The sequence below is a fragment of the Anarhichas minor genome, unplaced genomic scaffold (genome assembly GCF_050575085.1).
Source record: "Anarhichas minor isolate MPS153535 unplaced genomic scaffold, ASM5057508v1 ptg000003l, whole genome shotgun sequence".
Lineage (NCBI taxonomy): Eukaryota > Metazoa > Chordata > Actinopteri > Perciformes > Anarhichadidae > Anarhichas > Anarhichas minor.
Genome location: NW_027466449.1, coordinates 11,223,369 through 11,249,430, shown reverse-complemented (window position 1 = coordinate 11,249,430; position 26,062 = coordinate 11,223,369). Strand labels below are relative to the sequence as shown.

Below are 26,062 nucleotides of genomic sequence, written 5' to 3'. Positions count from 1 at the left end.
TTTAAAGGCACAGACATCCAGAGAGTTCCCAGTGAACCTCAACAAAGTCTGAACCAGAGCACACTTGAGTACTGTCTAATCCACTTGTTGTGGGACCCTGTAATGCTGTCTGATACCTGTTAAGAGTGCAGACACGCTGAGGCCTCTTCGCTTTGCCCGAGGTCATGTCTCCAAATGAACGGTACGATAGCTCATGAGTTATGAGTCACAGACAGCCTACCGTCTAACCCGCTACATTAACATTGTAAACACAGGATATGGTGGTTGAGGTGAATCAGCTCACACACACACACGCACACACAAGCACTTACACGCAGGAGTCAATTAGTGAAAGGAAGACAAGGGGGGATCAGACAGTAAGAACAGGCCCTGGGCTGTTTTTACACTGGAGCCACTAGATAACTGACTGCACCAAGCTGACGCAAGCTTCCATGAACGGGAAGGGAGGAAGACAAACTTGACTGTACATGGCCATGCAATGAAATGTTAACACTTTCTATAACGCCCGTGTCTGTAATGCATTATAAAAATACTAATAATGCATTATAAACTGCTTATAGCACTGTACAGCTATAAACATGCATACATATTCATAATGCTTCATAAAAATAATCACATTATATATATATATTTATTATAACTTATAAGGTGAAGTATCATAATACTTCATAATTGCTGGTCAATTCAAGTAGTCTGTAATGTAAGTTCTTACAGGCCTTATCAATTAGAAAACATGGCCAGAACAAAGACCTTGGGATGTGTCTGGGCCTGAGGCATGTGTATGTGTGTGTGTGTGTGTGTGAGTGTGTGACACTGTATAGCCACTGCGCTCACACGCCTACTAAACAAACACATCTCATATTGCGGGTGCTTATGTCAGTCAACAGCAGCAGACAGAGAGAGCTGGATGCAGCTGCCACAGTATGGGAGGCCCGGCTTGTGAGTTGATATTTTAATTGCATCTTTGCTATTTGCATGTCATTTCGCTGCCATTACGTTTGTGCCTCACTCACTTCGATCCCTCCGTCCCTAATGAAGAACAGAGAAATGTCAGGCAGCTAGAGAGAAGAGGAAGGATTGTGTTGAGTCTGTCCCGCATCAACATCACACAACAACCGTCCAATCAACCGAAGACGTGGCATAATGAAGACGTTAGTTTGTGGAGCAGTGCACACAGGTGTGTGTCTCTGCCCTGTGTGTGTGTGTGTGTGTGTGTGTGTGTCAACACAAATGCATGTTTGTCTTTTTAGAAGGAACGAAAGGCAGACTTAAACCGCCGTTACACTGTAACAATAGGGCCAATCAGTCTCCTGGATCAGCCCTGATTAAAAGATGAGCTCACTGTAGGCGAGTACGTATCTGTGATATCTCACCAAGGGTACAATGAATAGCAGTCATTGAAAAATTCGACGCTCTTATCACTCGCTGCTTCAAAGACAGACTGGCTGAACACTCGTGTTAAAACGGCGCAGAGAGCAAGAGAAAAGGGATCCATTTCACAAAACAATGCGAGTGTTCCAACTTGATAGCCTTGATAGGCACGAGTAGAATGACAACTGGAAAAGTAAGACAGCGCTATTCTAATTACCCTCTGTGGAGTGAAGAGAGAGAAAGACTGAGAAGCAGGCTAATGAGCTAGTTAAGGTGGCAGTAAATGTCATTCCTCCTCTGGCAGGCCCCAGGCAGCGGTACAGCTACAGGCCATTACCTGGACATGGACGCACATAGCTTGCGTCAGCAGTCGCTGTACTGTACAGTCCAGCATTCATGCATACACACAGAAAGAGAAAGAGGTAACTGTACACATCCTGTAACACCACAGCCCCTCTATACAACATGCATTACATTAAAAGTCTAAGTGGATCACGTTGAGGAAGAAGTGCGTGAGCTGAGGAGACACAGTCTTTACTCGTTTTTAATCTTCTTTCCATTGACAGGAAACGTAATGAGTAAAGAGCTTTTCTGGCTGCTTTCCACTCAGGTGTTCTGCTGGCTTGTTAGCTGCTTGGCCAGTTCCTTCGACCTTTAGTAATTCATTCTCAAGTCCGTCGAGAAGGATTGCATTTCCAAATTGGATCACTGTGAGTTTACTGAAGAGTGAACAAGGACAAAGTCGGAAGGCATTGAAAATGTTGTCGTGAGTGGGCAACGGATGGCGGAGCAAATTTATGTTTGGATTTGCTGAATCATGCAAACTTAATTATTTCATTAATTCGCTTTATTTAAAAATGAAGTCAGTGTCCTTTAAATACAGACATACACACATTCAGAAGCTTTGCATGGAAAGTCGTTTGAATTTGACTAGTTATCTGCCTGTAGGCAAAGACGACCATGGTCTAACTCCAGGGATACAAAGGACAGTGTGAGTGAGTTAACTCTATCTAGTTCTGAATTTACTCAGAGGCACATTTATACAAACAGACGGCAGCACATGCACATACAACACAGACACCTTCCTTTCCAAGTTCAGCTGAAAAACAATGTTTGTGAATGTACCAACAAATACTAAAGGTACAGTGCGTCGCATTTCGGGGGATCTGTTTGCAGATATGGTATATAATATAACAATTATTTCATTAGTGTATAATCATCTGAAAGTCAGAATCTCTGTGTTTTCTTTAGGAAGGAGTGAGCGGATGGGTATTAAGTTGGTTGCAATCTGCAACCAGAACGCTACATGCCGATAAATCCACACACAGTCCCTTTAAATATACCAACACTGACTGTGTGTAAAGTGTAATGTCAATTTCACTCTGCTACCACTAGTTGCTTGTTTTATGCGCATGTTGGCCAGAACTCTAAGTCGCAGAAAAAGCGATGTCCATGCACAAATCCACATACACACATTTTTGCACACTTTCACACCTTCAACCAAAGTGGACAATTAATCCAGCTCTTGTAAAAGAAGAAGAGCCCTCCTGCACTCGCGCCAATCTCTGAGGGCCTCAAACAAATAAACTTTCTTTGGTTTCAAATAGAGCCTTGAGCTCCTTTGGATTTAAATACATTCTGGCTCTGCTTCCCCACTGCTTTCAATACACCTCTGGGTCCAGCGTATGGAGTCGGGCTGCTGCCCATATGGTCCCCACTGGATCAGCCAAAGACCCCGGCAACATAATGGTGAGGCCCGGGGAACCATTAAAAACCCATTAATTGTGAAGTCTGAAGATCCTTACGGCAATGATATGTTAATATTTCTTGCACTGGAGACGGACTGAAGAAAGAGCACCAGCAGCTAGACGCAATAGAGGAGAAATACACTGAGAAGAGGAGGTTGAGAGCAAAATGTGAAATCTACAGACTGTTCCAGATCGCTGCAACTCCCTAACATCCAGTTGTCTGCCACACACACACACACACACACACACACACACACACACACACACACACACACTGGGTGAGAGGGAGCACTTGAGAATAAAGAAAAGCGGAGAGCAGCGGATAGAGAAACTGCAGGCAGCAGAAGACAAAGAGGTCAGTGTTGTGGAAAACATGGAGTCTGACATTAAAGTGATGCAGTTCAACTTTAGTGTCCGAAATGCTCGGATGGTAGATCTACACGCACAGGGAGACAAATGAGAGAGCAGAGACTAGGAAGGACGGAAGGGAAGAGAGAAAACAGGGAAAAAGGAGAGCAGGAAGTTAAATTAAAGAAAGATAGTCCGGCCATCTGCATATCTTTTCATCTCCAAATATGATAAAAAAGCAGTTGATAGCATTTATTTGTTTTGTGGCCAGGTGGCACAGTACAGGGACATGCTGCTGATCTCTGCATTCCTCTGTGTTGCACAGTGGACGGGAGGCACATTAGAAAAGCTATAAGCACCCACCAAGCAGATTAACCAGAGCCGGCCAAGGGACCAGAACGCAGATTTGGGATGCATCGCCCCAAACAAGATTTAGGCTTTTCACTGGCAATTACTCTCAGTATACATTTCAATGCCTAACCCCCGAATGCAGCAGAGGCTGCCCTGGCTCTGAAAGGGACTTCGGCTAATCTGAGACTTGCCACTGTACCAGCAGCTTACAGTCCGTTTCCTTTCTGTTGTTTACACCCGATACTCTGCTCCTCTGATTTCCTTTAGAGCAAGAAGCAGGGCTACTTGTTATTCATGGGAAACCACTTGTACATAATGTGGACGTCATTATTTCAATGTGTAGCATATACATGTCACATTACAGCACAGCTGACATGACGGGGAAATCAACACATCAGCATCAATAAACGCCGTAGCCACAATAAGGACCTCAAGAGCCGCTACAAAGGCTATAAGCAGTCTCTCGGAGTAATGAGCCCTTTTCCTGTCTGCGTGTAGGATGCTGATGAAGGGAAAGGAGACTGGACTTGTCATTTCCCCGTTGGGCCCTCGGGAGCCAGGTGTCTCTCTTTAATGGAGGCATGTGGAGAGTAACGTAGGTTAATGAGCTATGCAGGCCCCAGAGGAGATAAGCATTATAGGCTATATGAGATACCCTCTCATCCCTCCATTTGTGTCAGACCCTGGGAGAGAAAGGAGGAACAAAGGAGAATGTGGTGGAATGGAAGTAGATGTGGGAGAGAGACTGGGAGAGAACAGAGAGAGGGAAAGGATAGAACGACACAACAAAGCGAGCCAGAAAGAAAAGCCAGGTCTGCCCGCTTTTTAAAACAATTAAGGTTTGGATGAGATTCACTCTAAAAGGCTCCAATGCCAAGCAAGGCCCAAATGTGGCAGTAAAGGGAAAGCTTAGCTAGAGCCGGCCTAATCAGAAACAGATTCTCTACGACAACAAACCAAACCACACACACACACGCACACACAGGGAAGTCGACACTTTACATATTAAAGCTCGGCAGGGAGGGAAAAAGCCTGTGGAAACATCAACATGTAATGAGAAACAGGCTCAGAGAGTGCATAAGGAATATAATGGAAGACACAGGAAGACAAAGAGATGTAATAATGATGGAGGAAAGAGGGCTTTTAAAATAATGTAAGCCCAAACCGCAGTTGTCCTTTGAGCCTGTTTCAACGGCGTTTGTTGTGGAGTTGTACTGTAAGGCTTTACTGCATTCCTCTTTATGTATTGCTCTCAGATGTGGCTTAGTCTTTTGTTTAGCTGTCTGTGACTGCATCGTTGTTTAAGCTATGAACTTAGAGCAAGCAACCATCTGAGCATGCCGCATCTCTGTCCCCAAACCTAAATGTGTGCTCTAGTAAGGCGCTGCCAAAAAGTCGAGAGATGTGCAAATGTGATTGTGTGTTTAGCGTTGAGGTGGTTAGAAATAGAGAATGCCGGCAGAGAAGAAGGAGCAAGGAGGCAAGAAATAAACGGGGAAGAGGAAGGATAAAGGAGAGAGATGAGAAGATGTGTTGGGGAGATATGTGAGGAAATAGAGGTGAGAGGAGACAAAGCTGGAAGACGAGCAGGAGGAGGGAGAGAGGAGGAGATGTGACCAGGTTTGTGCCCAGGAGCAGAGAGGTTTGTGGCACAGCCGATGGAGACAGGCAGGCAGGCACACATTCCACGCTTGATCCTGTATAAACCCTGTCTGTTACTGCAGATCTGATATGGAAATAAGAGGCCAGATGGGGGCTTCTACTGGCCTTATAAGGGATTGTGGCTTGGCCTGGATGGATCACGGGTGAGAAGCCATGGAGAATGAAAAAGAGAGGGGGAGAGAAATAGAGAGAGAGAGAAAGAGAAAGAGAGAGAGAGAGAGAGAGAGAGAGAAAGAGAGAGAGAGAGAGAGAGAGAGAGAGAGTGGGCAGAGGCAGGAGCAGGGAATGGGTATTTGAGAAAAATAGCACAAGACAAAGATGCTGAAAAGTGGATATGCCAGAAGAGGGGATACAAGATAGAGGACAGTTGTATTCAGCAACAGAGTGTGAGAGGAAGGAAGAAAGAGGGTAGAGATGGCGGATCAAACAAAGACACTGTTTTCTGATGATGTTCTTGTTTTTCTCCTCCACTGATGTGGTTTCGATGATCCCTGGTTTTTGAAGGGTGGATTCATCAGGGCCACGAGAACAGAAACAATTTCCTCCTCGTCACACAATAGCAAACGTAACAATAGAACACAGCACAACTGGATTGGTACAATTCATCCCGCTACCATTGTTTCAGACTGAGTCCCATAGGTCCACTTTGTTGTAGGATTTTTCTCTGCTGCCAGAAAGAATAACTTTGCCCTTGAGAAAGACTCTAGATGCAGAAAAGCAAGACTCAATGAACAAAAGGAGGAATGTTTACCCCGTTAACAGCGACGGCTGTGCTGATCACAGACGAATTCAGTAAAAATCTATTTTCCATCATCATATATTTTCCGACCAAACAACAATAACTATGTTGGTACATCCCTTCATTCTCCTCTCTTTGATCTGCAGTGTGTATAGCACTAACAGCGTTTTCTAGTCAAGATGTTCAGACAGTGGGAGCCAACAACCTGCTGAGAAACCCGATCAGCCACGCTAATCTGATCAGCTGCACTTTGTTCAAGTGTGTCTCATTTAAAGAGGACAGGAACCTCAGCATGGTGTAACCCAAACACCGTCCTATCCCCTTTCAGCCAGGGATCCTGGGGAGCCTACACAGTCATCTGATCCCCCACACCTTCCCGCCACTCCAGCTCACAGCCTAAACACGGCATACCTGCACCCAAATGTGCACCCGACCGCAAGTATCTGGGCTTATTAGGGTGAAAACTCATGACACGTCTTGCTCGTTTCCTAATCAGTTGGAAGGCAAAAGCCCCCTCCTCCCCGGTGTGTGTATATGTGAATGTGTGTGCATACATGCGTGATGAAACACTCTTGAAATTGAGTGAAACACGCAGTGTCTTTTGAATGTATGATCAAGGTTTTTTTTCGCAACCCCTCCCCCCCCGCCACACAAATAAGTGAGTGCAATTTGTATGTGCACCGCACCAGAGAATGTTCTGCCCATGTGTACATGCGATAAAACCCACAGTACACAAACCTCCAGATGCATATTTTGGTGTGCACACATGTCAAAGTTAAAGAGATTCATTACACACTAAAGGCACAATACCTCGGGGAAGCAACATGCAAATGATGTAGATAAGATCTTTGCCCTCTAATCCCCAAGTTGAACCGACACGGGACTAACCTGAAACTGGTTTGGCTGTTTTTCTGCTAATTCATTATCACAGTCAGCTAATATAGGCCAAACGTCCACGCAGACAAGACACACCTCCTCTACGCGTACACCCCTACAGAGCCAACAGCTGCTTCAAGCGGCACCAAACTGTGGCTGCCAAATACACCAAAACACTTAACTATGACTGACGGTAACACGGTATTCCCCACAGAAATGTTTAACTGCCCCTGTAAGCGGAGTAAACAGGAGGAATGTTGATGATGGTTCGCCGCTGTGTTGTGATTCCATCAAATCATCACCTCTGTGTTGACTGCTAATCCAATCTGACACAGCGTGCCCATGTCACTGAGCATGGGGATGTCTCCCTGCTGGCTTTGGCCCTGACCCCTTACCTTTAGTCAAGTTACCGGAGGCCCAGATAATGTTTTCCCAACCGCTAACTATTAGGGTTTAATGAATAACAGCGGTGGCTGAGCTGACCTGTGGCTCAAAGAGGCCTCTGGCTCCGGCTCTGCTCTTTGATACCATGACCTCGCTGATGCCCCTCCGTGGCCTGGCATTGGCTTTCTGGTGGTGCAGGTGCTTTTCACAATCGCACACATGTCCTTGCTATTTTACCCTTCTCCCTTAGTTAGTGCAACTTGCACTATTTCCTATTACACAGAGTCTGTCAGGCAACCTATCCACCCACATATTCTGATACATCACATGGACTATATTTCGTTCCCTTTTCTCTATCTCCATTTAACACATATCTGGTGTCTGTGGCCTCTAATACTCCGTCTTCCTCTATCTATCAGTTTGCAGTGTTACATGGTAGTAAATGATGGTCCCGTTTAGAGTAAAGTAGACGATAAAGCAGGGTATGCTTTTGGGCTGTGATTGACAAGTCGCTGCTACGGTGATGGCATTGTTAAGCCTTCGGTTTTACTAAAAAACGCTGTTAATTTAAGTATATTACATACAAGCCTTTTTTCACTAGCCAAATTTAGCATCCCAATTAATAACACAGTTAGTGGGAATAACGGATGCCCCGTGCTAACGGTATCAGGTCCTGCCAGGCCTCGCTGTTCCGCTGCTCCACCCTCTCATTTAAAAATGGCAGCTTCTTGTTCCAAAAAAAACGCCAAGATGGCGGTGGCCGAAATGCCAAACCCAAGGCTTCAAAACGGTAGTCCACGAACCAATAGCTGATGTCATGGTGGCCACATATACAATTTATATACAGTCTAGTGGTCAGATATACCGTTAAAATACCATTTAAAGGAAAAAGTGACCATGAGGTTTGAGTGGATGTCGTCGCCAGTAAACACAACACACTGTATACTGTGTTACAAGCTCTGCAGAAGGAACTGTCCAATCCCATTAAGACTGTAACCTGGACGGCTGGACTATTAAGAGGGAGTCTAGACTGACAGCTCTGTTTCATGACAGCATGAGGCCAAGACCTGACATGAAGCTGTCAAGAGAAAGAGATGCCCCATGTGTGTGTGTGTATTAAAAGGTGCAAAAGTGAAGAGCAGGTAATGGCTGAGTGAGCCTGGAGATTACCAGTGGCTTGAAATATTATCACATGCTATTAGCACTGTATCACTGTTCATTAGGCTGATGGCTAGCTGGAGTTACTTGACAGCCCTGCGGTAAGAGCGCGAGAGATGAAGAGAGTGAGAGGGAAATGAGGAGATGGAGTGTTGCGCGGAACAAATGCAGAAAGAAAGTGGAACGAGAGGAAAATCTGTGAAAATGATAAAGGCCTGCTTGCTCTGATCCCTCACTCTCTGTCAGAGATTTCAACATCCAGGTTGGGATGTGTTATTTAACGTCGCACTAAGAAGGAACATGGCGTGTGATACTGCAATTTCTAATTCTTATTGTCATAACATGCGTAGTACAAGATAAACCAGATGACTGTTCGATGTCAAAAAGCACATATCAAAGAAGTGATTTGTGTTGAGCCCATAAAAGCTTCATGTAAACACCGTGCGATCACAGAAATGCATTAAACAATGCTGTCACCCAGACGAGCTTAACTCTCGGGGCCCTGATAACTGCTGCTGTCTTGTATGAAGTAGGAGACCGAGGAGCAGTAAAGCTGTCTCACTATCAGACAGAAACATTAGTCGCTGTCACACTCAGTTTGCCTTCGCACAGACAACAGTTTAGTATATCATCAAAGACAAAAACAATTCCCATTTCTGAGATCTATTGGCGCAGTACAACTTGAAGAGACACTTGAAATGGAAACACATTTGCAGAGCAGATGAGAGGAAGGCTGTTTTAGTAGCTTGAGTAATCTAGAACCATTATGCACGCTATCAAAAACATAAACAACGCTGTCTTTTCCTCTTTTCTTCTATTCGTAACTGCCTCTAATGAGGTTGATCATTACAACGCATGTAAAGTAGGAAAAATTCATCAAGAACTTCAAAAAGATTCCCTCTGTTGTGAACCACTGTTAGAGGTTCCGTGCAAGTTTACAAAGTAATAGCTTGTCCTTCCTATCCCCCCCCTTTTATCTAATTTTGGACCACTCTAAGAGCCAGCAGTAATGAATTGGCTAATCAGAGTTCTCTGGCCTATTCAAGTGCTTTGTAAAGCAAATCAATAAAGCTTGGCACTGAGCCAGCCATCCACTTTGACAAACGTTGCTTGCTAATCTATTTCTGTTTGTTTTTTTCTGTCCTAAAGATGTTTACTCTTTCTCTGTCTGTCCCCTTTTCTCTCCGTGTGCTTCAGCAAGGTCAACGGGGAAATTGAAGAAGAAAAAAAAAACTCATAATCCGTGCCAGCTGGCAACTCAGAGGACAAAAGTCAAGCAGTGAGTATTTAAAGTTCATTTGACAGAGAGAGACCTTTTCTCTTTGATTGGTAGAACTTTTTGGAAGTCATTGGAGCTCTCAGACGTACACCTCGGGCAAGAAAAAAAATAACACGGCCGACACCGATACCATGCTGCTTCCACAGTAACAGATCAATAACAGCGAACGCAACAACTGATAAGAATTTCTATGAATTTCAAATGTTCTCCCTGTAGTGCCAACATTGGCTGCAGACTAAACAGGAATTTTGATAGGCTGAGAGGCCCTGCCTCCCAACACGGAGCCCTTGCATAATGTCTTGGACACATTTTCCTTGTGTTTCAATTGCACATAAAATATTCGATTGCCCGGATGCGTGGGCTAGAAATACCATATTCATAAGTATGGAGACTAAGAGAAACATTTGGGAATATCCAGCCTTATTTTCACTTGTTTAATCTTTCTGCCTAACCAGCAAGACATGGATCTGGGTAGTCGGCGGCGTTTGATGTGGCTTCTCTATCCTAATGACGCTGCTGCTCCCAGCATTGGTAAAAAAAACAACACACAATCCACCGCCACAGGCTTATTAGTATGACTCCCAGGCTCTGTATGCGAGAGTGACAGCAGAGCCAAGATCGACATCTTATTTTCCCTTTTAGGCCCCCAAGTACTTCTAAACATGAGAAAATGTTCATGGGCTAGGTAAATAATGCTGCCATTAACTAAATTCATAGCCCGATCAACAAGAGAATATGTTGAAAAACTTGATTACAGCAATGCTCATTCTACACATGGTCTCGAGTTAAAAAGTGGCTCCAACAATAGTGGGTTGATTAATCTCACTCATGAAGTTAAGTCCAATTATGGGAAGCACTCAGGGTAAATTGTTGCCTAAAAAAAGGGAAGTGAATGCCAATTAAAAAATCGAATAAATAAAATCAAGTTCTCTTCTCTGCTCAGGAAAATAAAACTGGGATCGGGGTAATGCATTAATGAATAAGTAGCGCTCAACATATTTATGCACATATGTGATTCTGTCTTTGTTTCTTTGGGGATTTGACTATGCTGGCATGGATGCATGATGCTGCATACCGGCTGAAGTAAAGTGGCTAAATTAAGCCGACGTGAATAAAATCAATCGGTAGTAAAATGTATGTACTGCGCGAGTATAGGTCTCCTGTTGTTGGATATTGAAAAAAGCTTCCTTGGAGACACTGGCAGAGAAAAGAGCAAGCAATTAGAGACAGAGAACGGAGAGGGACACAGATAGAAGGCGAGAAAGCAACAGAGAGCTGTTTGAATGTGATTAATGAGATCACTGCAGGCTAGGCTGTGTCATTGTAATAGTCTGAGCACGAGAGAGAGAAGGAGAAAAAGACTGAGAGAAAGAGTGAGGGACTGAAACAGAGAAAGGGACAGGAAGGAAGAGAGGAATACGAAGGGAATAAGAAAAGAGAAAGAAAATGAGAGGGGACAGCCAGTTGACTGACCAGGCTACATTTAACTCACTGCTATGACAAGAAAGAGGGAATGAGACAGGGAGAGAGAGACTAAGAAGGTGATGCAGATATAAGGCTTGGATGAATAGAGCGGCAGGGGCTCTCAGTCTTCCCTTAGCCTTTTAACGGTGAAGTGTTTAGAGAAGCCTGGACCAGGGCTTGAAGACAGAGAGCTTGTACTCTAAAGACACAGCCTGCTGCTGCCGCTGCAGCCCGGGGTGGCCGCCGGCCGCCTCTTTATCTGGCACAGGGTTAAGAACTGAGCAGGAGGGGGTCAAGTGGAGGCCAGGTTCTGAAAGGTCACACAGACATCCTACCAACTCAATGAACAGGCTAGTCATTAGCTAGACTATAGATGGTTATGGCAATTAAACACCTATGGCAACCACAAACACACGCGAACATACTGACTCAAATAAGCACAAAACAGTCATTCTTCCAGTCTTAAGGCCTCTTCACACTGGGGATGTTTTTGTCTTGCGATTAATTGCGCACATCAATTTATCGGCAATATATTATAGATTTTTCTGAGCTTTTGCACCGCAAATAAAAGGCATCAACCAATCACGTTCTCCAAAGCATTCAAAGCATACACAACACAGAGGCTCTTTATTCTGAACTAAGACAGCAAACTTTATTACTCCTTTCAACCTTGACAAAGGCAGCGTATACCAGATCGACTCCTTTCATTCTTACCTTTCACGATAAAAGCATTAGACATATACAGTATACTGCGTTACTGTTTACCAGAGGGAACTCAATCTACTCAGAGCATTTTGCTTAAAGGAAACTCAATAGAATAGCTTACGGTTGCCTAGGCTATATATCCGTTTATCTCAGACACACTGCCAGAAGCTGCCAAATTTGCATCGCTGCAGGTATGAATAGTGTTAATGCAAAATATTCTCAGGCTAGTATTTCAGCCCGGTCACGCCCCCGTGTGTGTACAGGCCTTTAGAATGCCACAGACACATGTGAATTGCATTGATGTAAATTAATCGTAACATTTATTGTAAAAATTGCTTTAACGGATAAATAGGAAGACTTATCAATCTCTACTGAACTTCCTCATTGATGTTCAGCAAAGTTCTGAAAATTAGCAATAGAGACAAAAATCTTTGCTAATACCAGGCTGCTGTAAAGTTGGACATTTGAACATGGGAGTCTATAGGGATTGGAGCCAGCCTCATGTGGCCATATGAGGATCTGCGGTTTTTGACACTTAAAGAGGTTGCTGCTTGATTCAGACACCATTCGTGTCAGAGGGCATTCCCCACAAAGCACAAAGAAGGCCTTCATGTAAGACGATATTTATTGGTCATCCTGTTTTGCTGTAGAGGCTAGAAGGATGGTTGACAGTCTCTCTGTGAGCTGGCATCCAGAAGACACCCTGAGGTCCTAAATAGTGCTGATTTTACTGTAGGACATATGATTCAGCCTCTTTGAGAAAGTGCTGCAAGTTGTGTTGGGAGGATAAATGTTATTTTAGTAGCAAAACAACTGCAGGCTATGCTTGGCTCCCAGCTGTTGCCAGTGGGCGAAATGGGGCTGTATTGTTCACTGTTTAGTTCAACATCATTAAAACGGTTGCAGGCAATCTAGCAGGGAGAGTTCTGAAGGTGGCTGTTAATAGTTACATATTAGCAGCTGTCATTCCAGCTAAAATGCTCCTTATGTCTCCATGCAACTTGTCAATTTGTCATTTTGCTCAGTTCGAAATGTTAGTTGCATGCTTCATAAACAGGTGTATTAAGAAAGGTGGTTTTCATTGAATTTCAAACAAAACAAAGGTTTAACAAAGGGATGCAATTATGTGCTCTGTGTGGGATTAATTGAACCTCCCCGTTCAATCTGAAACAAGGTAATGCAATGTCTATTATAGTAGGCATTCAGTAAGAAATAACAATTTGTGAGTATGATGATTGGAAACATATTCTACCTTGTGGCAATTTTGATGACGCTTTTCATTTGTAATTGTATTTCTTTTCATGTTGGCTCGAGGTTAATGCAAGCCATGCAGTGACAAAAGATATGTTTAATAAAGCTATTAAAATGATTCATTCTTTGTGCTTGCCTATTTGCAATCCCACGTGAAAGCACTAATGACCAACTGGAAACAACAACTGAAAGTAGTTATTAAAGTGAAATGAACAGGGTTTGTGTTCATATCATACTTTGTACATCATAATAGGCTTCCAAATCAGTTGTTGCTACGTCATCCTTAATGCTAGTTAGAGCCTTTCTCTTTCTGGTCTGTCTACACATATGTCAATCATTTTGTCTCTCCATCTCTGTGCTTTTCCCACCTGTGCACCTCTTCTTTTCTCTTCCCGCTTCTCCTCTATCCCAATTCCCTCCTCCATTTACCAGGTTGACAATCCAGGTAGGCTACAGCAAATAGGGAGCCCAAGGCTTGGAGAGCAGAGTGACAAAAATCTGCTGAGCTGATCCCTCGCTTCCAAATAAAAATCTAGGCCAGGCTATGCCAGGCCCGACCAAAGCAGGGCCCGGACAAGTGAAGCAGGTGAGCAGCCTCTGGGTCGACAAGCAACAGACTGGCAAAACTCTCTGATCACATTTCCTCTGAGGGCCACGAATCCAAGGACGAACTCTCTAAGGCTGATTGGGGGTGAACACAGCACAACATGGTGAGAGAGGAGTTGGGGGGGGGGGGGGGAGGTTACCACTTGTCCACTAGGGCCCTGTAGGAGCAGCTGCCTGCATTTACGAGCCTTTCAAGTTCCCGACACTTTATGCCCTATGATCAGCTGTTACCCTCAGCGACACACACTGTCTGCACAACGCACACATCCTTCCTGCTATTCGGGCCAGTGTGGGAGCCAGGTGAGTCAGACATGCACCGTCTGCTACGTTAACCAGTTCAACAGGACTTGTCCACCTAAACACCTGAACCACCCTTTCAAGTTGCCCCCTTCAGCTGCCAGAGGCATCATCCAAACCAATTCCTGATTACCCATCAGGGCATGATGAGAATAATTAATTAGGCCGAAAGCAGCACATCATGGTTGAAGGACACAGAACCGGAAGACATTTTTTTCATGCATGGTTTACTGCTGATACAAGCACTAATCAACTGCTGAATTCAATTCAACAATCACTTCCACAACGATACGTTGGGGTGTTTGAATAAAGACAACAAGGCATGTCCTGAGGAAATGCTACCCTAAAACTGCTGACAGAATGGTTACTTTTTAAAATGCATATATTTTCATGTTGTGTTCAAATATTATAATTTTAAAAAGCTAAATTCAGAGCACATCTATTGCCTCTCAACAGTCTCTGAACATGGTGACGGCTGAGCCGGCGGCTCACAGCTAACAGCGCTAACAGTACAAAAAACGTTGCTGAAAACAGCGCTGACAGAGCTCAGAGCATTAGCATGGGGAAGAATTGGAGGGTGAGCGATACGCTTCCGTGACGATGATATCAGCTGTAAACACCGTATGAGTGCAGTGCAGAGAAGCTGTCATGAGCTAGCCAGCGGGGCACGCTCACATGCACTAAAGGCTATGTAAACAAAACACAGAGAAGCAGATAACAACACGTGCGTCATTCTCTGCTCAGGTCTCTCCTCTATTTCTTTAACAAATAGTTGTGAAATGAATGCTCTGAATATTGAATAGAGAACCTTTAATGAATATAACTAAATGTAGAACGCAGGAGAGGAGGCCATCTGGGAATATAGCCCTGCTGTCTCAGGTTCAACAGCTTTTAACTCCTGCTGCTCTGTCTGAGAGAACTGGGATGGAGGACGTTCAATTTCACTGTCTGCAAATTGCGTCGGATTAACAGGGGAATCCTGAATGTGCCTCAGACGAGCTTGCTTTAACCTCCCCCATTCATCTGATGCTGGGATGTCTTTCAATATCCAATTTTACATGTGCAGCCGTGCCCTCCATCTCCATCTATATCAAAGGCAGTGCTCCCCGCAGCTCCTCTCCTCCTTAATGCCGTTGTTGCTTCCCACCAATCGCAGTCCCCAAGTGGGATAGATCTGTGCTTCAGCACAGAGTGAACCACACACGGCCAATTCCAATTTAGATGATGCAAGTATTGGGTAATGTGTATTCAGAAGAAAATGCAGAGCAGATCGCCTATCTCTATAATCTGACTTGCAGAGCCCTGTAGCAGTCTTTTGGTCTTTGGGTACATAGGAGTTATAATGGAGATGATGGAGCCTGGTGAGCGTCAATGTAAACCTAGATCTAGAATTTAAATAGGACATTAACTCATGGACAGGACTACAAACTAGAACCAATGCATTCTCACTCAAATACCAACGTTTGGTCAGTGGCCCATTGGTTCAAACTATGAGGCTCTAGGTGTCCCTCTAGCGTCAATGGACTTATCAGAGATGGTCAGTTTTTGCTCTTTACATGTATATTGTCTTTTCAAAATAGACTTTTGTGTTCACAGGAAATATACACTATCCTCATACGTTTATTTAAAAATAAACGTACGTGTTCTAGGTTTTAGGCTTACTTAGGCAACAACTACTTGGTTTGGTTTAGGCAATAAAAGTACTAGGTTAAGCTTAGGAAAATAAGTATTTTTGTTCCATGAAATAAGTCAGTTTATTATGTAACTGGCTTTACTTAAGCACATGAGCTATATAAGGAAACTGTGGTGAAATAAGTCAACATTGACTTGTTTTCACACAGGACATGAACAGTGGTGTCCTCTGTGAAAGTCCTGTGTTCTGTACACAGTTCTCCACAGTTCGATTGAACAACCAACCTCCATTCCTGCCCGACCTATACAGACTTTCTCATTTTTACTACTTATTTTGCTCTAAGTGTCTAATAATGATGCAGATAGGTTTATATTAGTGTTAGTTGTGAGTCCGGTGCGTCTCATACAAACGCTAAAGAGTACCTCGATGCGTCGGTATCATAGGCTGAGGATCACTGACCAAGTAGCGGCCTTTGACGAGTTGGGATTGAGAATGCGTTGCAGGAACAGCTTCTGGTGTTAGCTTACAGTGGATTAAAGGTCTAGTTTTGGTCCTGATTGGAACTGGTTTCTCTTTTGCAAGAAAACGTGCACAAAGGCCTGGAATATTGATTTCCCCCTAGCAGCTTTCTGCTGAGGTGAACATCTACTGCCCTCCACAATCAATCATCGCCTCCAGGGTGCCACCCAGAAGTTCACAACCAGTTTTTGAAATCCTGATGACACTCAGACGACAGAGCTTTACTGTTGTATGATAGTACTCGGTTTCACTCTTGGTCGGGAATGAAAGTACTCCAACCTTCAGAAAATAAAGATTTGTTTGTTTGAATCTACATCACGCAGTGAAATGTAAGCACTTCACACCCTGTACACATGATCACAGAATGTGAGTGCTAATATACTGGATGAGGCTCACAACTGAGGTGTTATTGTTTCCAATATATATGCACCTCCATCCTCTTAACCCCTCTTCCTAAATCAATCCCCTGCAAAAGCCGTCCACAGGCAGCGGTATATCCGCCAACACTATCCCTCCTGCTTTGCCATGCTCCAGCTAAGCTCAGGAAACAGCAGCATACACAGGAGCCGGTCTGCAGGGAGAAGGAGAGGGTGGGGGGGAGGAGCGGGATTGAATGGGGAAGTGGGAGTTGGAGGGCAGGAGAGGGGGGGGGGGGGGAATTCTTTGGGAAGGGAGCCAATCCAATTACAGGCAGCGTTGCAGCCCTGGTTTCTTTGGCGGCACTAAATTCACATTTCAACAGTCTCTTCCTCCCTCCCCCAGTACCTTCCTCCTTCTCCTATCTCTGCCTCTTCCTGCTACTCTTTTTCCTATTTTTTCCTCATCATGGCACACACTCACACCCCCTAACCATGCATCCTCACACACCCTCCCTCTCCCGATCTGTCTGTCTGTCTGTCTGTCTCGGTTGCATGAAAGAGGTAACGGTATAGAACTGTATCACCAGCAAAGCATCCAATCTTGTCACCCTATAGCTGTGTCATGCTCAGATCTGAAGGAAGCCTGCAGCCTCCTACCCAGTCTACACATCTAACGCAACTCTGTAGGAGCTTATCAGCCTTCTGCAGAGGAGCTGCAGCCAGGGGTCACCTCATCGGGTCACCCTATCCCTCTGGCCTCCCTGTGGCACCTGAGGGAGTGAATGGATAACACTCTTAATGTAAACACATGCATATTTCAGACACGCTGAAACAGATCCACGCACCTAACAATGACAGTGGGCAGAGCAGTCCACTTTCTTGCACTGCTATCATGCAGCGTTAATTATTATTCATTCCCTATTAAAAAAGTAATATTTTCTTTTTCCACGCGACAGAGGAAACTTACACTGTGGGCAGGCTAATTGTGGTCACTCTCTTTTTCATGCCCATTCGGTGGACAGTCAGAGCTTGTTAAATCATGAGCTTGTTAGGGGTTTCACAGAATACTCAACTAGTCAAATTCTCAGAATTCTAAATATTATAATAAAAATGTAATACGATAATGCTGGATTGATAAATAATAAATAAAAAAATATTGTTTTCCGATGCAACCCATCGGGGGCTCAGACCAAAAGGTCTAAGCGGAATGCCTGAGAGCCTTCATTGCATTCCATTATATTTGAATTGTCACCAGCCGCCTACGTTTTGTGTTTCCTTCAAAATACAACATGTTGAGAGCTAGTGTCCATGGCATCTTTTGCAGCAGAGTACTACTAGGAAGTTCTGCTAGTACACGTGGTATACCTTATTGTGTTGTCTTGTGGATCCAGTCTCCACAAGGTTTTTCTGCTCTGGCCACTGGAATGCTAGGTGCCGTTGTCATATTGAAATAAATTGCTCCCCCCATGTTTGTGTGGTTACAGTCATGCCCCTTTGAGGAGTACACAAGGCTAGTTTGCATGGATTCTCAAACAGGGGGCAGATAATAGTATGGAAGGAAGTGACAGCTAGAGTATGGAAGGAAGGGGGGCGATAGAACAATATGCAAGCAATGGCTACACAGTGGGGAAAACACTCTTTTCTGTCTCATTTAATTTAACCAAGTCAAAAAAGGTGCTAAATTATTTAAAAGCTCAAGCAAGGGATTACATGAAATGAATCTTCTCTCCACCACTGCCTGGTTGGTGTATTGATTTAATTATGAATAGGTCATGTCCATGTTTTATAATTTGTCGATAATACGATTATCATGATAGGCGTAGTCTACAAAGCACCAGCAGTATGCAAGACAAACAACAATGGTGACACAATGCAGCCACACAAAAACACGTAATGGATTCTAAAACACGTCATCAACATTTTAACATTCGACAAACAGTCGAAGCATCAGTGCCGAGCAACGGCAACAGCTGTTCCAAATGAATCAGCAAAATTTAGATATTTTGGATTAAAAATCTCACTCTTCATATCATCCTAAACCGAGAGCATAGCACTCATTTCCCTCGCCATTCAATCCTGTCAGTGGGCAATCTCCTCTAATACCTTGTTTCCTGTGACTGGTGCGTGAAATCTATCATTAACTGGCGAGCAGCCCTTTACCCTCTGTGGTGTATATGTATTCTCTAACCAAAACTAGGAGGTTTAATGCATGGACCTGCACTCTCTTTTGCCTCTCAGTGAGCCGCAGGCAGAAAGGTGCTTATTAAAATTAAATGGGTCAGTACAGGTTATTCAACACTGGGACACTGGAGCTCACTTAACAAGGAACTGACCACTACAGTGAGCTAGCCATCGCCATTATTCCTTTTCCAACACTTTGACAGCAAGCATTAAACATTAAGTAGATATGTTTCCCTTTGACCATGATCCATCTGCACGGAAATAGGACCACTTCACAGTGTCTGTACCCCATGGACCACTGGACAGCCGGAGTCTTTATGTATCACAGTGATGAAAGGTGCCGAACAACAGGCCTTTAACTGCTGGGTGAGAGAAGGAAAGGAGCTGGTGCTTACCTTCTTTAGGCGTCCACTCTTGGTGCCCACGAAGGCTACACAGTAACCATTGTAGACATAGGAGGTGACAGAAGTCATTCGGTCCCGAGTCTCGGTGTAGAGAGTGTGACCGGTCACCAGCTGAGAACCACCAAGCGGCTGGTTGATGTCCAGACCACAGAAAGAGTCGTCAATGGGCACCGGCTGCAGACAGAGATAAGACAAAAAAAAGTTACAGAAATATGAATGAAGGACAAGAGATAAACTGGAAGATATGAAGCATTAGAAGAAAAAAGAGATCATGACTAGGAGACAAATGTGTCACATAGAAACCCTTGACATGAAATGTACTGTATGAGGGGGAGCGACAAAAATACCTCAGAGGAAAGGCAGACTCGGAGAAGAAGACATTAGGAGAGGGGATAGGCTGAGATGCAGAGCATTATAAAAGAAGACAGCTCGGTAAGGAGGAAAGATGAAGGTGACAGAGTGAGACAGAGAGAGAGAGAGTGATGGTCTAAGTTGTGAAAATAGTAGCAGTGTCAGAGAGTGTCTGAGACGGAAATGAGGAAGGTGAGAGGGGTGAGCATGAGAGAAAGCGGGAGGGAGGTCAGAGCGAGGTGGAGGTGTGCAGCTAAGTCTCCCAGCCAGACAAACGCTTGCCTTTCTGTTCCACTTGGCAGACATGCCTCAGCTCCGCCTGACTGAACTCCACCTTGCTCTCACCGTGGCTCATTACCCTGGCCTATCATCACACCTCTGCAGGAAAACACATGCTGCATGATAACTATGCGCACCGGCAAACACACTACGTGATGACTGTGCAACCATGAGATAGGCATCTAAGCGGCTGCAATAAACTGTATTTACCCATTCATTAGAAGAGAATCACTGCCATGAAGTCTCATTAAGTTCTGGGCGTGACTGTACTGTATATCTTACACGAATTGTGTAGAGCAACGACTTGACTCCACCCTGAAGATATGAGGAGGTGGTGAACGAGGAGCAAGACAGCGGTCGTTCTGGTGTTGAATCAGGTCAGCTGAGAAAGTCTGAGTGGCAGTGCCCTCAAAGTGCCATGTGGAGTAAAGGGAGATGGCCAGGCGGGTTCAGGCCCAGCACGCCTCCCATGTATACATCCTATAGTAGCTTGCACACAAATTCCATCTCATTCTCCCTTAGAATATATACATATACTGTGTATATATATATATATATATATATATATATATATATATATATATATATATCCCTCCCTTCAACCCCAACTCATTAATTCTCTATCTGCCACTACTGTATGTCTCCATCTCGTCTTCGTCCCTGTCACAGTGGTATAAGCAGACTATGTTGAGTGACATTTCCCACTATGGGAGGCAGCTCAGCCTCTCACTACACACCATGGCTGTAAAACCTACTACGCAGATTTTCATGAGTGGAGCAAAGGCAATAATGCTGACAGGGAACAATCGCCTCCGGTCTGTTGTCACGCCCCCCCAAACTGTATGGCATTTCCTTGTATTTCCTTTGCTCAAAATAGCACAGAGTGCTAGGGGGTACACCACTGCAGTATTCAAATTGGAGAAAAAATCTAAGCTTACCTAATTTTTTTTCTGTTATAGTTCTAAAGTAAAATGTGCTGTATATAATTGTTTAAAGCTTGTTTTAAACATATACCGATTAGACATGGACACAGAAAGAATCAGATGGGAAAGCAAGCATCTATCTTGTGAAACAGCTGTGAGTTCCAGACTTCGGCTTATCAATAGCTGCCGCCTCAAATGCATGCAGCTATTCCACATATGGTCTTTTGGGAACAAGACCATTTGGTTCTGATTATATCTAGATTGTTTAGATGATGTACGCTTAGCAGACTTGGCTGCCAAGCCTGATCCCCATGGATTGCACGTGGTTGAGTTTTCTTGTACACCTTCCTGCTGATTCTTTTTCTGTTTCCCTCTGCCTTATCACAAATCTCACAAGCAGTGAAGAAATGTAGATTTGCCACGTCTCAGACTGTTTCATACAGATTACGTTGGTTATCTTTAGCAGAGCTGTGGTGAGACCAAAATAGACTGTAGCCCTGTGTGATTAATCCTTATCGAACAACTCGCAATACAGTATAATATTTAATCTATGCTGAGAAAACAGTTTGGTCTGCTTCAACATTTGACTGCATAATCTTGTAAACAATGACACAAGGCGTTTCATTTGGTGGAATCTGAATGAAGGATGAATTACATGTGACGGGATATCTGCTCTCAGAGGTTCCCTCCCCTTTGCTCTCATGAGAGGTTAATACGTTGGTGGGGCATGAGCAAAAGCAGGACAGGATGATAGTGTTAGTCAAAGAGACACACACACACACACACACACACACACACACACACACACACACACAGCTTGATACTGAAAGAATCCTATCATAGCTGTCCTCCTTGGGAGTGACTACAGAGATGGTGTGAGCCTCCAGATGGCAGAAGGCTGGACGGCTGAGTGATAAATCTTTGATTGGCTGCTATGTCTGAATCCCCTGGCTCAGCCTCAGTTCCATTCCCAGCCCCAGCCTCGGCCTGCATGTAAGCGTGCACACAGTGAAATGTCCGCAAGACGGGAATGAGAGCTGGGGATGTAATTAAGGTTCTCTGCTTTCAGCTCACTGGCTATACCTGCTGTAAGCAATGGACCAGAGGAAAGGCACCGGGACGGCATGTGTGTCAGAAACCAAGCGAGGTATAGAACAAACTAACAAAAACAATAAATAAAATCTCTCGAGTTGGTCTAACCTTGATTCACCTCATAGTTTGATGCGCCCGAGACACAGGCGCTCTAAAAATACCGCACAGTGAGCATCGGGAACATGATTATTTAAGAAATACAAGATGTGAAACATGCACTTTAAAGCAGCCACAGTGAGTTGGGGGCTTTTAACAGAAAGCAGACTAAACATGTTTGCATGGCTGACATATCCGGTTGTTAAATATAATTTGCATAGGCTTCAAGAGTTCCTCATCAATTGACATCTATCTACATTATCCATATTATACTATGGATTTATTGGCTGCTCATTGAGCAAGAGGACATGGTCTTAAAGACTGCCTTTCAGATCTTCCTCTCGCAAAGCTTGTGGTGTATAGTGTGAAAGGAGTGCAGAAAGCTATTGGCAGTGCGTGCCTAAATAATGGAGTGGGAGGTGCAGCCTTGCAGGCATAGGAAAAGAACAGAAGTATAGAGACAATTCCATTCAAATGAATGTCGCAGGATGGTAAGCATGGCGGCCATTTTAATGTGAGCAGTTGCCATTATGACCAGGCTAGCTACAATATAAACTAAACCGACATACGGCCTCACTGAGGTGAGGTTTTGCAGTAACGACTCAAACTAGCAGTGGAGTTAATGCTTACAGCTTAATCCGCACACTCTTGTTACAGTGTAGGGAAGCACATTTCTATCGGCCAGATGAGTGACTTTGTTCGGCTCGTTTCGGTAACCAGTGTAGCATTAAAGTATGGTGGATTTAGCTTGCTAATTCTGTGACGCTTTATTGCTACACTGGTTACAATGCTACACAATGAGCTGAACAGCGGGCTGGTGGCCAGCAGCAGCAATGGGACTAACTGTCTCACTCCCCACCATGCTGGAGAAGGAAAAGCTATCGAGCCAATTAGCCAGCCACCTGTCTCCGGAGCTGCGCCGGCTCTCTTCCCGTCGAGCTGCGCACTTTTCGGTCCCACTACGTGTGCCGTCACTATAACATCAATGTACTAGTCAAATCACCAACACTCCTGATCTATTTCTCTGTTTTCAAGGTAACGGCTGGCACCCTTTAGAGCACACTAAGATGATCAGGGACTCTTCTGGGAAACTGAAAAAAGGTTCAAATTTGAGCTCCCACAGATAGAAAGCCTCCCAACCTCAGCATTGTCATCACTATACACCATCTCTCCTTCTTCCTCCTACTCGCCGTCTTCCCACCTCTTCTACGGCCTTCTCAGTCGAGCTAATAAAACTCAACAGCTCCTGTTCGAGATAATGTCCCCCTCCTCTTTACAATCACCTCTGACATTGTGCTAATAGGGAATGTACTGATTTTAATAAGAGTGGTCAATTGAGTGACCTGGGGGGATAAGCATCAAAGGAAGCTGATCAGTGGCTCTCATCATAGTGAGGTTAGGGACATCATTAAACCTTAAAAATACATTAAGACCTACGCTAAAGCCCCCCTCCCCAAACACATCCACACACAGTAACGGACTAGTTACACTTACTTACTTACACTGAGCTACAGTCGTCATTAAGTCTGAATCATCTTAAATTCCTAATAGCAATTACAGAATGAAAGCACAGAGGACTGTATCCTCCTGGGAATGAAGGAAAATCAAGAAACGTAATTCTGCTTGACAACATGCAGCAGATACATGTAGTACAAGATAATTGGGGGTTTCCGAAGAAATAGGCTGGTGTGTGATCCCCCCCCCCCCACCCCCCGGGTGGAAGTGTGTTTATTTGTATTGTGCTCGAGGAGATTATCACTTTGATGGTTGTCAAGAAAACTAAATCGGCCCTCGTTCATGAATATCTCTCATTGAAATATACTTGAAAGTGCATGTTCTCTGATATCGGAGCTGCAAAACAATTTGGCATAATTACATGTAGTGTGAGAATCATTTGATAACAGAGGGTATGCTGTGCAAGGCAGTCAATAGCATTTCCTCATGATTGCTGTGTTTATTTTCACAACAGCATACGCCCTCAAAACTTTGAACGCTGTGCTCTCTAGACTCATTGAGAAGTGTCGGGCATTCCCTAAATGTTCACCATCTTATTTTAAGGAAGGAAACAAGATGCAGATGTTGTTGGACAATTGCATGTATTATCCTCTACTGCTTATCAGATTCTGCTTCACCTTAAAGCTTGACCTTCATTTTCAGGTTCATGCTTGTAGTTTCGGTCTCTACTAGAACATGTATATGCTTTAATGTTCAGAAAATACAGGTTTTTTTTTGTCTGTCTGAATATATATAATATGTATTCGCCCTCTGTTTGAAACGCTCTATTTTAGCGCATGTCTCTTTAAGCCACCCTGCCAAAAATGAATGAACTGAAAATGACCTATGTAAATAAGAATTTACATTTCCCTCTAAGAGCAGCCTTGGAGCGTTGATAATGTGTACTATAATAGAAATGTCCCTATTGTCACCACATGGAAGACGCATATTTCAGTCATTATCATTTCCATATTGTGAATATGTAAGAGGTGCATTCTGTGTGTAGAGTACATCTGTATATGTGTGCATGTATGAACATGTAACTCACCGCTTTGGTGCACTGCACATCCTTCCCAAGCAGCCAGTTGAGCTCCAGGTTTCCTTCTCCCTGGTAGCAGGACTGCAGGCGCTCCTTGATACGTGCGTTGATGTCTCGGATGGTGAAGACGCAGAGCGCCGAGTCATCCGGTGGGCGATGGAACTGCTTCTGGCCCTTGGAGAAGATGGTGAAGAGCACGTCATCTTGGGCGCTGATGTTGAGCGAGACAGCGAGAATGCGGCCTGGCTTGCCGAGGTAGGCGGCCTGCAGCAGCCGGTACTCAACGCCGTTCTTCACACAGCCAATAGGCAGAGAGACATAGGAGTGAAACTTGCGATCGTCTTTGCAGAGGCGGACAATGCGAGAAGTGTAGAAGAGGTCATTGGTGGATCCGCTTGATGACATGCTGTTCTCTGGCGTCTCGGGCTGCACAGTCAGGAAGTAAACAAAGCTGCCACTGGCAAAGCCGTAAACATAATAGATGTCAAAGTGGGAGACCAGTGCCAGTGTGTCTGATGGTATCTTGATGAGGGAGGACACAAAGTCAGTGTGCAATTCATAGTCTAGCATCGCAGAAGACTCTGGATCACGGGGCAGCTTTCGACTGGAGATGGTGGGAAAGTAGTCCTGTTTTCCGTCTACTGCTGTGCCAATAAATAGTGTGCCATCCTGGCCCTGTGAAGGCACAATGACCCCGTACATAGTCCCAGTCTGGTTGACACTGGAGAGGTAGTGCTCCTTCTTGTGGGAGGGCTCCACTAAGATAAAGAGGTCATCCAATCTGAGGAGTTTGCAGACACCCTGGTAGAGGCTGCCACAGGCCAGCAACCGATTTTGGGAATAATCAATGAGGAGAAGCTTGTTGACATTGTTGGTCGAGACAAGGGGCTCAGAACAGGGCTGGACAATCAGAGGGGGGTAGCAGGCCTTGTTGTCATCCTCTGGGCCTGTATCATGGGAAACGAGGAGGGTCAGGTTGCCTGAGAGCTTGTACACACGGTTGACTGCTCCGATATACAATGCCCCCGTGGTCTGGTGAACCGTCAGGTGGTTGAACGCCCAGTCCCGGCGTTCGGGGTGGAAACTAGTGAATGTCTGCCCACTGCACAAGGCAGGGACCGCTAAGAGCCAAAAGCCTAGCAGAGTAGCCATAGCTCCTACTTTAGGGTCAGGCGATAAAGTCCTGCGTGTAGCCCGCCGGCCCGCCATGTTTGATGGGCCTGCAAGGAAACGGCAAAGGAAGCAGAGAGAACGAACGAGGCGAAGAATGGAAGGGACCTTCGCCTTTCTGTTGTTGAAGGCTAACTTGCAGGTCAAATCTCTGCAAGGGTCTTCACATGTTTCTGGAAAAGAAAACAAGAAATAAAACGATTTTAGATATGACATTATGCCTTACACATCCTACAAAAGGAAACACGTCTGACGAAATGGAAAAGCCTCTTATTAATAATAA

At 44.5% G+C, this 26,062-nt stretch overlaps 1 protein-coding gene across 1 annotated transcript in view; it reads right to left on the bottom strand.

Moving 5' to 3' along the window:
- plxna2 (plexin A2) overlaps window positions 1-25,833 on the bottom strand; it is a 147,705-nt gene extending 121,872 nt beyond the window's left edge. The window contains exons 1-2 of the mRNA XM_076097667.1: window positions 24,619-25,833; window positions 19,327-19,509 (exon numbers count right to left, since the gene is read on the bottom strand). Of these exons, the coding sequence (XP_075953782.1) occupies window positions 19,327-19,509; window positions 24,619-25,818 (1,383 nt within the window). The 5' untranslated portion in view covers window positions 25,819-25,833. The remainder of the gene's footprint in view (window positions 1-19,326; window positions 19,510-24,618) is intronic.
- Window positions 25,834-26,062: the final 229 nt, after the last annotated feature.